The sequence below is a fragment of the Myotis brandtii genome, unplaced genomic scaffold (assembly GCF_000412655.1).
Source record: "Myotis brandtii unplaced genomic scaffold, ASM41265v1 scaffold157, whole genome shotgun sequence".
Classification (NCBI taxonomy): Eukaryota; Metazoa; Chordata; class Mammalia; order Chiroptera; family Vespertilionidae; genus Myotis; species Myotis brandtii.
This window is the reverse complement of record NW_005355708.1, coordinates 6,358,024-6,374,628: the sequence shown is the minus strand read 5'-3', so window position 1 is coordinate 6,374,628 and position 16,605 is coordinate 6,358,024. Positions and strand designations below refer to the sequence as shown.

General features: G+C 40.4%; 1 protein-coding gene across 1 annotated transcript in view; it reads left to right on the top strand.

Annotated features, from left to right (window-relative positions):
• The window catches only part of CBX1 (chromobox homolog 1), an 18,555-nt gene extending 7,627 nt beyond the window's left edge, over nt 1–10,928 (top strand). Inside the window, exons 2-5 of the mRNA XM_005861943.2 lie at nt 3,657–3,833; nt 4,319–4,496; nt 6,072–6,166; nt 8,950–10,928. Of these exons, the coding sequence (XP_005862005.1) occupies nt 3,694–3,833; nt 4,319–4,496; nt 6,072–6,166; nt 8,950–9,094 (558 nt within the window). The 5' untranslated portion in view covers nt 3,657–3,693 and the 3' untranslated portion in view covers nt 9,095–10,928. The remainder of the gene's footprint in view (nt 1–3,656; nt 3,834–4,318; nt 4,497–6,071; nt 6,167–8,949) is intronic.
• Nucleotides 10,929–16,605: the final 5,677 nt, after the last annotated feature.

The window sequence follows — 16,605 nt, the reverse complement described above, 5'->3', positions numbered from 1 at the left end:
GGCCCTGCTCTGTGTGTGATGGGGTAGAGCCATAACCTCCCCATTGGCCCTGCCCTGAGTGTGACAGTGGCGGCGCCCCAACCCCCTGATCCGCCCTGCTCTGTGCGTGACAGGGGGGAGCTCCTCAACCCCCTGATGTCTGTGCATGTGTGCATGACAGGGGGGAGCTCCCCAACCCCCTGATGGGCCCTGCTCTGTGCATGACAGGGGGCAGCACCTGATTGGCCCCAAATTTTTGTGCACCGGGCCTCTAGTAAGAGAATAATTGCCTATCATATTTAAGGAGACTCTTGGCTCTTCTGAAGGTACTAGATTCTATAGGAGTGGGTTGCATTCTACTGAGTTTGAAAACAGTTTATTCAGAAACCTAGAGAACTACCTATAAATAAGGGGGATAACACGCTGGGAAGCCTGGCTGAGAATCTTCCATGTAAAGAATCCAATCTCTGGAGGTAGATGCTGGGAAGAGCCCGTTAAGAAAGCTCAAGAGAAAAGTGGGAGTCTGTTTTCTGCATTCTTTACTTCTTATTAATTGTTCTTAGGACAATGATTTGAGTAAAGATGTAAATCAAGAGGTCTTACTTTAGATTTCCCCATTTAGGAAATTTTCTTTACCTAACCTTAAGGATTTTATTCTTATTCTATTCTGTGACTCGTACTCCCTGGGGCCATGCTAATGATAAAGGGAAGAGAGGCTTATAGTAGCTAGAGATTAGCCTGAAGCTGACCTGACCCTTTTGGTTCATAGTAGCAGGATCAGATGGGCAGTATTCAATGCCATTTATTTTTCTTTTTTAAGGATAGATCTCATTTTATTATTTTTCAAAGTAAGTTTATTGGGGTAACATTGGTTAATAACATTATAATTTTCAGATGATAGATTATAAATTGACATCTGTATACTTAATTGTGTGCTCCCCACCCTAAGTCTAGTTTCCTTGAATTACCATAAGTGAAATGCTGTTTCTTTTTGTAAGGCAATTGTAGGTATTTAATGTAGATAACATTGAGCCTTAAATAGCTCTGAATTTTGATGCCATAGTAATAGAATACCTTCCTTTCTTAAATTTAATTACTTAGAAGGGTTATTAGCGGACAATTATGTTTTTTGGATCATCTGTAACCCATTGTTTCCCTTCCATCTATTGAGAAAGGGAATGTCTTCCAGTTTTGAAGTCCAGATTAATGTAGGGAGTTATCTAGCCCGTTGTTATCTAAAAGTGATTGTCAGTTTATTTTTCTCTGCTCTTTTTAACCAAAGACTGACCATGAATCTTGCTACCCCTTCAATCAACAGTGAAAATAAGCAGACAAGGAGTAGCACTTGTTCTTGGGAAAAAACATTGCTGCATTTATCCAAAAGGAAAATGGATTTTTCTTTATTCATAAAATAACATTTGTCATATGGCAATCAGAATTTGGAAACCTGAATAAAGCATCTCCCTTCAGAAGCACAGCTTCTGAATTGGACACAATGAAGCTATCCAGGAGTTAGCCAAAGGTTACATGAAGTCTGTGGAAGACTCCTGGCACTTTCTCTAACGCAGTGGTTCTCAACCTTCCTAATGCCGCGACCCTTTAATACAGTTCCTCATGTTGTGGTGACCCCCAACCATAAAATTATTTTCGTTGCTACTTCATAACTAATTTTGCTACTGTTATGAATCGTAATGTAAATATCTGATATGCAGGATGTATTTTCATTGTTACAAATTGAACATAATTAAAGCATAGTGATTAATCACAAAAACAATATGTAATTATATATGTGTTTCCGGATGGTCTTAGGCGACCCCTGTGAAAGGGTCGTTCGACTCCCAAAGGTGTCGCGACCCACAGGTTGAGAACCGCTGCTGTAACCGATAGAGGTTTTGGGAGTCAAGAAAAGTCAGTCTTCAGTATGTAAATAGAGAGAAAGAGTGTTGAAAAGATACTCTTAGATTTGTGTTCGGAAGGGGGAAGGTACCTTGGGTGTTGCCTTAGGCCACACACACTAAAAGCATCTCAGAAAACATTGTTTTGCATGCTCTGCAAAGGTTCAAAATACCTAGTGGGGAGAAGTGTCTACATGTTTTTCTTACTCGACCTTAAGCTTCAGGAAGACAGGGACCATTTCTTACTCTGTTGAATCTCCAGTATCCAGCAATGTCTAGAATTTTCTAGTAGCCATACAAATGTTTGATTTTTCATTGTCAGCATTGTTCACGATGCCGACATGGGAATATCTGAGTGTAAACCTAAGTAAGCGTCTGTAGATAAGATTCATGATGGCCCTAGCTGGTTTGGCTCAGTGGATAGAGCATCAGCCTGCAGACTGAAGGGTCCCAGGTTCGATAACCAGTCAAGAGCACATGCCTGGGTTGCAGGCTCCATCCCCAGTAGGGGATGTGTGGGAGGCCGCCAGTCAATGAATGATTCTCTCTCATCATTGATGTTTCTATCTCTCTCTCCCTCTCCCTTCTCTAAAATCAATAAAAATATATTTATTTTTTTAAAAGATCTATAATGATGATCTTGACTTTTATGAAAAGTTTGTTATATTTCATATAGTCTATAGATGGACTATTTCTAAAATACATTCTATCTGTACAGGCCAGTTTTAAAGTATTTTGAAATTTCTACAACCAATTTAACCAAACCAAATTGGCATTGTCTTAAATTCAAACATGGTAGTAACTTCTTTATTGTTTGGATCATCTGCCATACTCTTGATTGATTGTATCTCATTCTGGGCAACTGATCCATCAATCTGTAGATTTTGTCCAGTTCTGTAGATCAGTTCTGTTGTGTTGGTATCTTATGGTGCCACCTACTGACACAAATTGGTAAACCATAAGGCTTTAAGCCTACCAGGAGTCAAAGAATTATATGAAGGACAAAAGAAAATAGATTTATAGGGGACTAGAATTTTAGCACTGGAAAACCCCTTAGAAAGGTTGATGTATTTTAGGAATAAAATCAGGTTCTATTATCTGTGATAACTAAGCTCCCCCCCATTTTCCAAAAATTTTCAGCCTTAGAAATAAACTAAATACAATGAGAAGTTAACAAGAAACTTGTGACGTATAAATTAATGGTGGCATTCAGAAAAGACTGCATAAAGAATCTTGAGGGAACTTAAAAGAGAGGGTGTTTTAACAGTGCGGAGGAATGGGTTATATACATATACAAAAGGGAAAATTAAACTAGACATTTAATAAATAGGACAAACTATTTCCCACAGTAAAAAATCAAACCCGGTACTATAATGAAATGGAAAACAGAATAGAAAAAGTATGGATCAGGGGGTTATATGTATATGTTTGATGTATATACATTATTTTTTAGGATTGATTTTCTTTCAATATATTTTAGATATGCTTTATAGTAAAAGGGGTATTGGGAACTTTTTAACTTAGAATATGTATAAAAATTTTATGTAGCTATACAAGAATAAGTTTTGCTGTGAGATTAGTTGGAGCTATTTTATGAACTAACTTTCTAGCTGAGTATATCAGCAAATTTCATTGTGTATTGAAGGTGAATAGTCATAGCACTTAAGTAAGCAACACACACTATTAAAGTCATCTATGATGTCCCTGGTTTTCTTAGCATCCATATATTCACATAACCAACAAGAGTGTGCCCTTACATCCTTTTTATTTTCTTTATTTTAGCAGCGTCACCCTTTATACCAGAAAACTGGCGGGCACTATGGGGAAAAAACAAAACAAGAAGAAAGTGGAGGAGGTGCTAGAAGAGGAGGAAGAGGAATATGTGGTGGAAAAAGTTCTCGACCGTCGAGTGGTAAAGGGCAAAGTGGAGTACCTCCTCAAGTGGAAGGGGTTCTCAGAGTACGTTTCACTGACCTGGGTGAATCCATTCATTTAATCAACTATTTCTCAGGAGTCTAGTAATGTCAAGGGCTAGGGTGTTTCAGCGGGTGCAGTGTGACTCAGGCCTGGCCTTCATGGCTTATAATCTAACTAGGAAAATGGTCTATATGTATAAAGTGCTATAATACAAGACAGTGATTTCTGAGGAACGATTTTGTGTGTGGCTTTAGACTTATACACATTTGCAAGAGAAAGTACATTTTTTTGAAAGAGGCGTTTCTAAATTTTCAATTTGCACTAAAAAGCAACCCCCCCTCCCCCCATCCTTGACCCCAAGTAATTTTAACTTTGCTCAGTTCTTGATCTTGGGCAAAATCTAGTTACTCACTGTTAACTCCTCTTTGCCAAGGACACATGGCTCTTGTCCTCCTGTGCTTCTTTCTCCTTTTTATGAGTATGCTAACTTTAAGTGGAAAGTGACTCACTGTGTGCTCTGATTTCAGTGAGGACAACACGTGGGAGCCAGAAGAGAACTTGGATTGCCCCGACCTCATTGCTGAGTTTTTACAGTCGCAGAAAACAGCACATGAGACAGATAAATCAGAAGGAGGCAAGCGCAAAGCTGACTCTGATTCTGAAGATAAGGGAGAGGAGAGCAAACCAAAGAAGAAGAAAGAAGAGGTAAGGGTAGGAATAAGCATTGTTACTAGCCAGAATTCTTACTGCTGTCAACGAAGCTGAAAGCCAGCTAATTTCAGTACTTTTGTTCTGCTGCTTCTTAAATATGAGCAGCCATCTCTCAGTCCTTTTGGAATCTTAGGCTAATGCTTACAGAGTATTTGAGGGCTTATTACTTTCATAAAGCCAGCCACATAATCTACTTTTATTTTATGTGAAAGTTCAGGAACAATTCATTCCTGTAAGTCAGTAGCATTCAGTGTTTTGTTTTTTTGTTTTTTAATATATTTTTATTGACTTCAGAGAGAAAGGGAGAGATAGAAACATCAACCATGAGAATCATTGATTGACTGCCTCCTGCGTGCCCCACACTGGGGATTGAGCCTGCAATCCAGGCATGTGCCCTGACCAGGAATCGAACCTTGACCTCCTGGTTCATAGGTCGACACTCAACCACTGAGCCACACCAGCCAGGTTATTTTGTTTTTTAAAAAATGGTTTATTGATTTTTAGAGAGAGGAAGGGAGAAGGAGAAGAAAGAGATAGAAACATTGATGTGAGAGCACAACATTGATCAGCTGCCTCCTGCACTCCCCCTACCAGAGATTGAGCCCACAACCTGGGCATATGCCCTTGACCAGGAATCAAACCAGCAACTTTCTAGTATGTGGGACAATGCCCAACCAACTGGGCCACACCAGCCAGGGTTCGGTCAATGTTTTAATCATTATAGGTTCAAGGTAGCTATTTTAATCCATTCTCAGTACCTTAAAGTAAGTTGTCTGTTTTATATATACATATACATATATATATATATACATATATATATATGTATATGTATATATAAAATAATAAAAGGATAATATGCTAATTAGACCGAATGACCTTCTGGACGACCACACTATGACACCCACTAGCACCAGGACGATCATCGCCCCATGATTGCCTCGCAGAGGGAGGCTCAGGCCACCAACCAGTGGGCTGTGGCGAGTGGGCAGGGCCTTCCTCTGTGAGGGAAGCCTGGGTCCCGGGTGCCGGACGGAAGCTGGCAGCTGGCGGAAGGAAGGCCTACTCTTGCATGAATTTCGTGTATTGGGCAGCCTCTAGTGTGTGTGTATTATTGGTTTCAGAGAGGTGGGGAGAGAGAGAGAGAGAAACATCAATAATGAGAGAGAATCATTGATTGGCTGCCTCCTGCACGCCCCACACCTGGGATCGAGCCCACAACCCAGGCATGTGCCCTGACCGGGAGTTGAACTGTGACCTCCTGGTTCATAGGTCAACACTCAACCACTGAGCCACGCTGGTTGGGCAAATAAGTTGTTTTTTGAGGGTGATGAAGCCTTTGTTAACATTTTTTTTGCTTTGAGTTCTATGTCCCTTTTTACACGTGGGGAAATCTCAAGCATTTCAGAGCTTGATGGGATAATCAGAACAATTCTAAAAGGATTGGAACCATGGTATTGGTGAAATATTGACAAAAGAGTTTGTGTACATGAATTAGAGAAACAGGAGTAACTCCAGTCTGGATAGCAGCCCCACGTACTTAAAATTGTTCAATCCCTCTGGTTTTTGCAGCCAGAAAAGCCTCGAGGCTTTGCCCGGGGTTTGGAGCCTGAACGGATTATTGGAGCTACAGACTCCAGTGGAGAACTCATGTTCCTGATGAAATGGTGAGTCTGCCAGTGGCTCTGTGTGTGTTTTTTTTCCCTCCCATTTGTTCCATGCCAGAGAAAAGAGCTGGACCTTCGAAATTCCAGTCACCCAGGTGTGAAATCTTTAAGATGGCATAGTCCTTCGATAGTGACCCTCGGCCTGACTGTCAACCTGGACTCATGATTTACAGGTAGGGGCCCTTAGGATTTTCAGATTTTTGGCCATTTTTTTAGGAGGTGGGAGAAAATCTAGAGTGGAGAGGGTATGGGGAGGAATCACATTTCACTTTCCTAAGTGAAAGGAAAAAATATGAAATGTGATTGAACCATCCTCCCCTTCTACCACCTCCTTAATAAAGATTAGGCTGGCCCCAGGCTCAGAAATTCTGTTAACTTCTCTGACTTAGGAAAGAATTTCTGTAGCTTTTCTTTGTCCTTAATTGTTAGATTCTTTCCAATTTGTACAGATTCTACAGTTCCAAGATCAGCCAGCAGGGGTCATATACTGAGCATAGAGCATGCCTACATTTTTCTCCATTAAGTATAAACACCAATGATAGCAATACTCTATGAAACAGCTTAATGGAAACAGTTGTAACCCCAAATTTTGGATAATTTCCCTACTCTGTCCAAAAGGAAGGCCTCCCTTTTTTAAAAAAATTGAAAATGCTTGTGCTTTTTTCCCCTCAAGTGGATCTCAGTCATTGTTTTTAAAATATATATTAGGAGTGAATAATTCTAAGCCTTTGCCTATGAAGACAACATTATAGGTGCTTTGTCCTTTGGCCAGTCTAGAACCTTCTCTGAAACTCACATTTGTACTAGCTCTTCTCTAGAAGGTGGCCAGAGAGGTCTAAGTTTAACACCATAGGAAGCCTGTGTAACAGCTAGCTAAACCTGTTTTCTTCCTATGCATTCCTTGGGTGTTTACTGAATCTGACCTTCTTTTAGCTGATTTATTGCTAGCCCATAAAAGAAGAGGGTTTGTTTTTTTTTTTTTTGGTTTTTATGTGTGAGGGGTAGGGGTTTTTGTTTGTTTTTAAGGTGCTGCATTTGGAGGGAAAGAACTGATTCCAGGAGTTACTCAGTCCAGCTAGAGTACACTTTCTCTGTCTGCATTTCACCTGAGTTAGAGTAGTATCTTCGTGTTCCTTAAGATTACACTCCTTTGGTTGACTCACTGCTGTGTGTAAAGATTATAGCTGAATATAACCCTTTATGTTAAAGATTGATTTTGATTATAAAACCAAGTTCATTTTGAAGTTATTTTCCTGGGGGGTGGAGATATTTGTCCATTTCCAAAAATAGCAAATATTCCTATGCAGTGAAATGATTGAACTTACTTCTGAGGACATTGTTGAACAAGGGGCAGCCTGCTTCAGGTTCTGATACTGTTATACTCCTTTCTCTCCCATTTTTTTGAATCCGTTATTCAGAAACATACCTTACCAGCTTCGTCCCTGATACTGTGGAGCTGTGGAGCTTTGGTTTACCCTGTTGCTGGGTTTCTGGAACTTTTGAGTGGTGCCTCATCAGAGATTCTATCATACTAGATGCCCGGGGTCCCTCAGGCTGGCCTACGGGGATTGGGCTGAAACCGCCTCTCCGACATCCCCCAAGGGGTCCTGGATTGCAAGAGGGCGCAGGCCAGGCCGAGGGTCCCCATCAGTGCACGATCGGGGCTGGAGAGGGACTTCGGGAAGGCTCCAGGGCATGTCCGGCCCGTCTAGCCCAGTCCCTATCAGCTGGACCTCAGCAACAAGCTAACCTACCAGTCTGAGCGTCTACCCCCTGGTGGTCAGTGCAGGTCATAGCGACTGGTCGAATGGTCAAACAGTCAGAGGGACACTTAGCATATTACATATTAGCCTTTTATATATAGATATCTACTGCCTGCCCTATACTACAACTTCCATCTGAGACATTCCCAATGACCTAAAGATAAAGTGTACTCCTTTGTCCCTTGGAATAGATGTGATTTTTTACATTTTGAGAACATTTTAATATTCAGAAGAATATAGAGCAGTGATGGCGAACCTATGACACACGTGTCAGAGATTACACACAAACTCATTTTTTTGGTTGATTTTTCTTTGTTAAATGGCATTTAAATATATAAAATAAATATCAAAAATATAAATCTTTGTTTTACTGTGGTTGCAAATATCAAAAAATTTCTATATGTGACACGGCACCAGAGTTAAGTTAGGGTTTTTCAAAATGCTGACACGCCGAACTCAAAAGGTTCGCCATCACTGATATAGAGAATTACATTATAGTCCAGTCATTTTCTACCTCTCAATGTTGAAGAACCATTTCAAAGCACCTGGGAGTTCTGGCATATCTGTGAGCATGGCATTTGGTAATGTTAAACGGTATGAGTTCGCAAGAAAGTATTCACCTGCATTGGCTCTGGCCAATGTGAGATTGGTATTCAGTGTTATACAGCATAGTATGAAATCCTATTACAAAGCCAAGATCTCTCCATGGGACCCCAGCAGCTGGCATGTGGCTTTTGGAAGAATGTGGTAGTCTCTCTTCTTCTTCCCTCAGAGAGTCGTGCTTTTTCTGGCCTTTCCCAGAGGTTCAGATGTGATAGATTGAGTTAGATCACTTACCTTTTGACAAAGATACTCAAAGGGGATTTTCAACAGAATATCTACAAGAATGTCACTTAACCAAAAGCTGTCAGTAAATGCTGCTTTGGCCATATTAACACCCTTCCCTAGCTTATGCTTCTTACCCAAGTTGGGAGACCACTAACACCTGGTCTCAAAGTCTCTCTGTGCTTTATTCTGCAGGAAAAACTCTGATGAGGCTGACCTGGTCCCAGCCAAGGAAGCCAATGTCAAGTGCCCCCAGGTTGTCATATCCTTCTATGAGGAAAGGCTGACGTGGCATTCCTATCCCTCAGAGGATGATGACAAAAAAGATGACAAGAATTAACTCTCCTGAGTATCAGCCCCTGTCACATCTGACTGTGGGTTCCAAGTGGGGAGGGGAGGGAGTTCTACTTGTCTTGATACCATAGAAGTGGCTTGAGAAGATGTCCTTTGAAGAGCCAGTATAGTTTCTGTGCCCTACAGCAGCCCAAGTGCTTTAAAGCCGTTCCATGCTGTATAGTTTGCACACCCATCCATGTGGAGGGGAAGGAGGGTAAGTGTTTCAAGGCAATTCATTCTGCACTTTGCTGAGAAAAGCGAAGGGCCTTCTATGAAGGACAAAACTTGCAGAATGGGTATGTGTGAGAGCAAAAAGATACTGTAGATCTTCAAAGCGCATCTCCACAACCCACAGCCTTCTTCCCAATAGTGTTAACTGCATTTTTACAGCGTAGCATGTGTGTAGTTTTTGGCTATTACTGCTGTATTATTTGGGGGTGGGAGGGATGGGGTAGGAAGGAAGATGAGTAGGATTGTTTTTATTAAAATTTGGGGCCTGGTTGGGGAAATGGTGAAACAATGAAAAGAAGAAACAACTAATGATTTGGTTTTGTGTCCAGAATATTTTCTTTTAAGAAAATGTAATTGGCAATCTAATTGAGGACTCTGAGAGACTGTTTAAAAGCTGTGAATGCCTGAGACTTACAGGCCAAGGTGTTCCCTGCCGGAGATTAATTCTTTTCCCAACAAAGGACTAAGCCAGTTGATAAGTTACCAAAGTTGCCATTTGGGGCAGGGGGTAGGGGGATGGAAATTAGTTGAGAAGGGAAAGTCTTTTATTGGAGCATATATATAGGCAGATCATTCTGTCTTAGAGGTGCTAATTCTTGAAATTGACAAGACCCTTTCTCTCCTAATTATGAAGCTATAGATATTAGCTTGTCCATCCAAGCTCCTGGCTGAGGTATTTGGGGGGAGGAGAAGGGGATGGTATATATAGGAGGTGTGAGAGTAAAGAGAGGGGGCCCATGTTTTTAGGATGGAGAAACTCTTGGAGCCTCTCTGTTTTTTGAACTTTGAACTCTGAAACCATTGGTGGCAGGGTTCAGTCACTGACAGCACAAGTTCATTGAATCACTTCAAGAGTTGGATTATTTCAAAAGCCCTGGTCTCAGGAGAAGATTAAACTTTCACTTTCATACTGGGGCAGTGGTTCACTTTAAGACACAAAACAAAAATTCTTTTTTTTATCCCAAGAATTAATACCCAAAATGCTGTCTTGACTCATGAAATCCGTCAGTTCTTGACATCATCCAGACCTACATCTAGACCTTCATTGTAAAATCCTTTTAGGCATGTGTTAGATTTCTGTGAAAACTTTGTTTAAATGTAAACTTCATACAACACTGTCAGTTTTTGTTTTAATAAAACTATATAGATTTATAATCCTTGATTTGTCTTAAGTCTTGCCAGAAACCCTCCTTGCCTTTTATTACCTTGTAGGTTCAGCCTGTTGGAAACAACTTGTACACCTGGATGGTTTATTTCTTGAACACTGTAGGCTTGAGAATCTGGCGCCTGCCTGCATCTTTGAGTGGTCTCACTATGTTAATTGAGTAAATATTTATTGAGCATTTATAATTGCTGCAGAAACTGTAAATGTTGTCACATCATTCTGTCTTTCTTACTGCTCAAAGGTTGTTTGTTTGGCACTCTGTGACCTGATAACACTTCCAAACTATGATATGTTTGGAAACATGAGTTTTTTGAATTAGGTTTGGCTCCTGGTTCATGTATTTCATAGATTTGTGTGACCTTAGCTAAATTCAACTTTCCGGAATTTTCAGGAATTAGCCTTGGATTTGATTACTGAATTAAAATATCATCTATTTTCTTAATGTCGTTTTCTGCCTATAATTCTAGAGCCAAAATGGGACTTGACTCTCGTCGTTTATAAAAAGGGAAAGTGGGATTTCCACTGAGATGAAATCAGCGTAAAATATTCAGCTCCCTTAGTACAAAGCATTTGTTTCAAGTAAACTGATGTGTAGATACTGTTTTCAAAATGTCTTTTAGGAGTTTGGGGGGACATAAGGAAAATTGAGCTGGGAGGCTTTTTCTTTGCAGAGGTCTGAGGGTATGTTCTTGGAGTTGGCAGCAGCAGAGCAGTCAGTAGCTAAATAAATAAAAGAGAGTTGGGGGTGAGGTGGGCAGTGTTCTGGTTCTGTTCTGCATCATAAGATGTACTGAAACTAGCCTTCAGCATTGATTTGTGTCCAGAATGGGCTGCTATTCGTCATTAGCCTTAACCTTTGGAACCCACTTCATTGTCATTTCTAGATTCCTGAACTCTTATAAAACTATATCATTCCAGGGAAGACACTGAAAATGATATTACATACAATGAAAATTGAAATGGAGATAGGTATCCACACTTTTGTTATCTTTATCACATTTCTAGATTCAAGTTTAAGAATAATTTTTTCTCAAGTGATTATTGAAGCCACAAATGCATGCAGCAATGTTAGAAATAACAAATATACATAGACACAACAAATCTTAGAAACAAAGTATGCAGAGAATATTTCTTCAGGCAGTGCAAAATGTGTTTGTTGGATGGCTTCAGTGAAATTGCATCATCATAGACCTCTTGCCAGGACTCGAAGAGGAGATAGGTTATTGCCTTAATTACTATTACAAAAGGAGAGCTTACTAATATGGTGACAATATCATTATTGGAGATGTCCTACATTGGCAGAACCAGTGAAAGAAAAAAACAGCAACAGCCTTGCTCCTCCACTGTCTTCAGTTGAGTTTCAAGTTGGTACAGTAAATGGCCAGTATACTGACCACAGGTGCACTCTATCAACTGACAGTGCTAAGGAATACTTATGCTTTTCAGTGTCATTTGAAAGTTTTGACTACCGATTTTAAATAACTTTTAATAGTTGAATTTTTAAGTTGAATATTTGAATTTAATTTCAAATATCATCTTCTATACCAGAACTCATTCACGCTCAGCTCATTTTGATTTTAATCCATGGCTATTTGGTGTTTTGGCCATGTGTGCTCAGCATATCTTTATAGTCTGTGGCATTGGGAATCTGTGTTACAAAGTAATTATCTCCCTCATACAGAAAGGGAAAATGATAGAGGAAATTGCTATCATTGGGTGGAACTGGAAACTTGAAGTGCAAATTTTCTGTAGTGCTCCAGATCCTGAACTATGTATGGAGCTAGGTTCTGTTTGAGATGTTAATCTGATCTGCAAGTTGGATTGTCTCATGAGGATGTTCTCATTTAAAAATTTAGAGCTCATGCCTGGCCGGCATGGCTCAGTGGTAGAGCGTTGACTTATGAACCAGGAGGTCATGGTTTGATTCCCAGTCGGTGCCCATGCCCAGGTTGTGGGCTTGATCCCCAGTGTGGGGCATGCAGGAAGCAGCCGATCAATGGTTCTCTTTTATCATTGATGTTTTATCGCTCTCTCCCTCTCCCTCTCTCTCTGAAATCAGTAAAAATATTTTTTAAAAATAAAAATTTAGAGATGATAGGACTGAACTAAGTCCAGGCTGAGTGTTTTCCCTCCTAGAATTTGGAATACCAGTATCACTACTAGGCTGCATTCAGCTTAGTAAAAAGGAAGGATTTTTGGCTTCACTTTGCCTTGTAGTAGAAAGCAATCAAGTTAGAGGTATCCTGGTGTTCTGGTATATGGTTAAGGAAGTTTGATAGAAGAGCTTAAGATCCCCAGACAACAATCAGTCTCTGATCTGCACATCACCCTTGGTTTGACTGTTCAGTGCTGAGGTTTTATCCAAAACTTACTGCTTTCCTAGACAATGTTCAAGTTGCTCATCTCACTTATATGAATGACTTGTAATCGACCTTGGCCTTGGGAGCTTCTTGCTGAATATTGAAAGCAAATGAAATATGAAATAACCATCCTGCTGGGATGAAAAGCATAGTTGGCCCTGCTCTGTGGTAGCAAGGACAGCAGCACAGTTAATTGACCCTTGAACAACACAGGTTGGGGCACTGACATCCCTCCCCACACAGTTGAAAATCCACATATAACCTGACTCCCCCAAAACTTAAAATACCCTACTGTTGACCAGAAGCCTTACCAATAACAGTTGTAAAACACATATTTTGTATGTTATATGTATTATATACTATATTCTTACAATAAAGAAAATCATAAGGAAGAGAACATACATTTACAGTATTTATTGAAAAAAATCCACATATATGTGGACCTGTGCGATTCAAACACATATTGTTCAAGGGTCAACTGTAGTCTGTTTCTAAGGCTTCTTTCTTTTCTTTTTTCTTTTCTTTTCTTTCTTATTTAGGCCAGTGAGGTGACAGAACTCCAAGGTAAAGTTGAAACAGTAAGTTTACAACGTATGCTAACAATTCAATTCTATAGTTTTTGTTTATATTAAATAACTTGTGTTAAAATATTCAACAGCAGGTCTGAGTCTGCACTATGACCTTGTTAGTTTGCATGGTGGTGATAGTACCAAAGCCATGTTTACCCCACATGGATTTTTAAATCCTAGTTGACTTTGACCAGTCCTGCCCTGTTTACTGTGTGCATAGCCTGTGGTCAGACTGGGGAACTTTGGGGCCTGGCTTTGGGTCAGGGCAGAGCATCAACTATGGTCTTTCTCCACCTTTCCCCATGTGAACTAAACTAGGTTTTATTTCCTTGGTTGAAATATCATCTGTAATGAAGTAACAAATACTGTGCAGTCTATCTCCAGTCTGGAAAAGAACCATCCTTGAGGCCGTCACTGGTATTTTTGTGTGCTCTGAAAGGAAGACAAAAGTTTCTAACTAATTCTGAACACAACTCTTTAGCAAGGTCCCATACTCTTCTCAGGAGACAACTGGTGCACTGAATTCTGTTAATCCGCTAATTTAGGCAGATGTGCATTTTCAAAGAATCCCTGGACAGAACAAGGACTAGAAATCAAATCAGGTGTTAAGTTTCACGTGTATTCCCCAGAGTCCCCACATGGCTCCACAATGAAGTCAGAACTAGAGGCAAGGAAAGTGACTAACCCCTCTGTGAGAGAGAAGGTAAAGGTGAAAGAAGGGTTACTGTTCTTGGTACACTGACAAAATGACACACATATTTTGGTCTATGGGTCACTATTCACTTTCCAGATGAATCGGTGGTAAGAAAACAATCTCTTAGGATAACCAAGCACCTAGGTTTTGCTAGAGAATTTCTACACTTGGCTGGGAAAACAACTTCCAGAGAGGCAAACGTCAACCTGTACCTTATTGGCATATAGATAGCGTCAGTAAGAAAACAGACTCTGGCTGCAGATGCCCTAAAACTACTGATTTAGTCTGAGCTGCTAAAGCTGTTGCTCTGGCTCTGGCCAGGTGATTCAGTTGGGTTGGAGCTCTGTCCACATGCACCAAGGTTGCAGGTCTGATATCATGTCACGGCATATGCAGAAAGCAACCAATGAATGCATAAGTGGGACAATCAATGTTTCTCTCCAATTTAAAAAATAAAGCTGTTGCTCTAAGTTGGTGCCTACTACATGTGGAAGGAGGCTTGAGGGTGTTTGGGTTATTTTTTCTGCAAGGCACTTGGTTTTTCCAGCTATTTGCTAAATAAACCTGAAGAGCAGCAAGGCCTGGTGTAACCTGGGGCTGTAAAAGCAGGGAATAGGGCAGCCTGAGGAAGATGAGGTTCTTTGGAAAGTACTGCCCCGTTCACCAGCTGTTTGACTAGTTGCTGTTTAGCTTCCCCTAGAAAAGGTGAGGAGTCAGCCATGGAGGCCAGGTGTTGTAGACACTGACTCTAGATCACTATTTTACCCTTTGTTTTTATTTTTTCTATTTTTAATGATACTGGAATAGCCCCTGCTTCATTGGTGAGATCTGCAGGGCAGGTGTTGAAACAGTCTGTTTCCATCTTACATGAATTATGATGTATGGGAAATTGGTTTGAATGAAGCCTAGGGGTGTTGAAGTCAAGACAAAGCAAGTCTTCTACCCCTACCCAAGCAGGCCATGCTAAAATTTGGTCTTTAGTTAAGGATTGAGGTGTGCTCATATCTCTTTGCCAACCCTAGAATCTCTGCTCACTTCCTGTCTTAAGTGTAGCAGGTCTTTCACAAGCCTTACTTGAGTGAGTCCTATCTTCCTGGCAGAAAAAACCTTGAAGCTGGAACACCCACTCCACCAGCCAGCAGCAAAAGAGGTCAGCCCCACAGCAGTGCTGACCAACTTGGCCGAAAGCCCCATCTAATCAACGTGATCCTAGATACAACTGTAGATCTCTCCATACGGGGACATGGGGAAAGGAGGTGACAAAAATACTTTCTCAGACTAGAGGCAACACTAGTAAAGGGGGTGAGAGGAATGTTTCACTTAAAACCTTTTACATCTCAAGCTAAAAAAGAAGTTGCAAAACAAGATAAAAGTTATAACCTAATACTGTTAAACCAAAATATATATTTGTTTCTAGAAGGAATACAAAAATATTACTTTATGAATTTTACTTGTCAATTTATTCTTCTACATAACAATTTGTATTTTTTTATTAGCAGTGAATTTTTTAAACTTAATTTTTAGACTTTTTTTGTTTTTCACTTTAAGAATCTTGGTTTTATCTGACAAATATTGCTTAATTCCTAATGCAGGAAGAGCTCTTGTTAGTATGACCAATCCTTTTCAACTAGAGGTAAGGGGAAAGCCATTGTAAATTGAAATAAGTTTAAGAAATCAATATTGTTCCTGGAATTCTATTCCATCCCTTAGGATAAACTAGCAGCATCATTGAAGAAGAAGGCTGAGCCAGGTCACACAGTGGTACAGGGAAATTAAAGATCACAGGTTCTGTTACTAGGATCATGGCTTCTGGTCATAAACCTTGTCCTGAACTGCTTCTCAGCCTTTTGGCCAAGACCAAGTGTATAAATCTTGTCCAGTAATCTCAGACTGCCACTGAGTATTCATTACTTGGGCATTTGGCACCTACCTCAAGATGGGCATATGGCAGTTCCAGCATCCACCCAGTACCTTGCAGCATTCAGCACTTCCAAGGCTTGTTATTAAGGCAGAGGTGTGTGTGTGTCAGATTTCAGTTACCTCGGCTGGGGCTTTCCAAAACCTGGGGTCTGGCTTCCTGCTTCTCTCATTCTGTGGCCATGCTATTTTACACTGAAACACTTGGCATGCCCTTTGAGAAAAGCCAAAAGGATTCTGAATCCTTCCTCTGAGGGGATTCAGCTGGTATACCTTGTGAACAGGTACCTAACACCTGCTTGGAAAGGTTATTAATACAGTATTTAAGACTATTGTCTTTTCTAAATTACTTACTGTCAACCCACCTTCCCAGGTAAGCTCTGCCCTAGCCACACAATGGCCAGCCCTCCTGAGACCTATTTACTGTTTAAATTCAAGGTAGGGAAAAATTGCACTTGAGAATGAATCATCCATTTTATTTTATTTTGTCATGTGCTCACAACCTCTCCTCTCCCTTCCCTGGCAGGTCACAGATAAATTAAAAATAAAATCTACAAGGAAAATAATTTATTAAAGCAC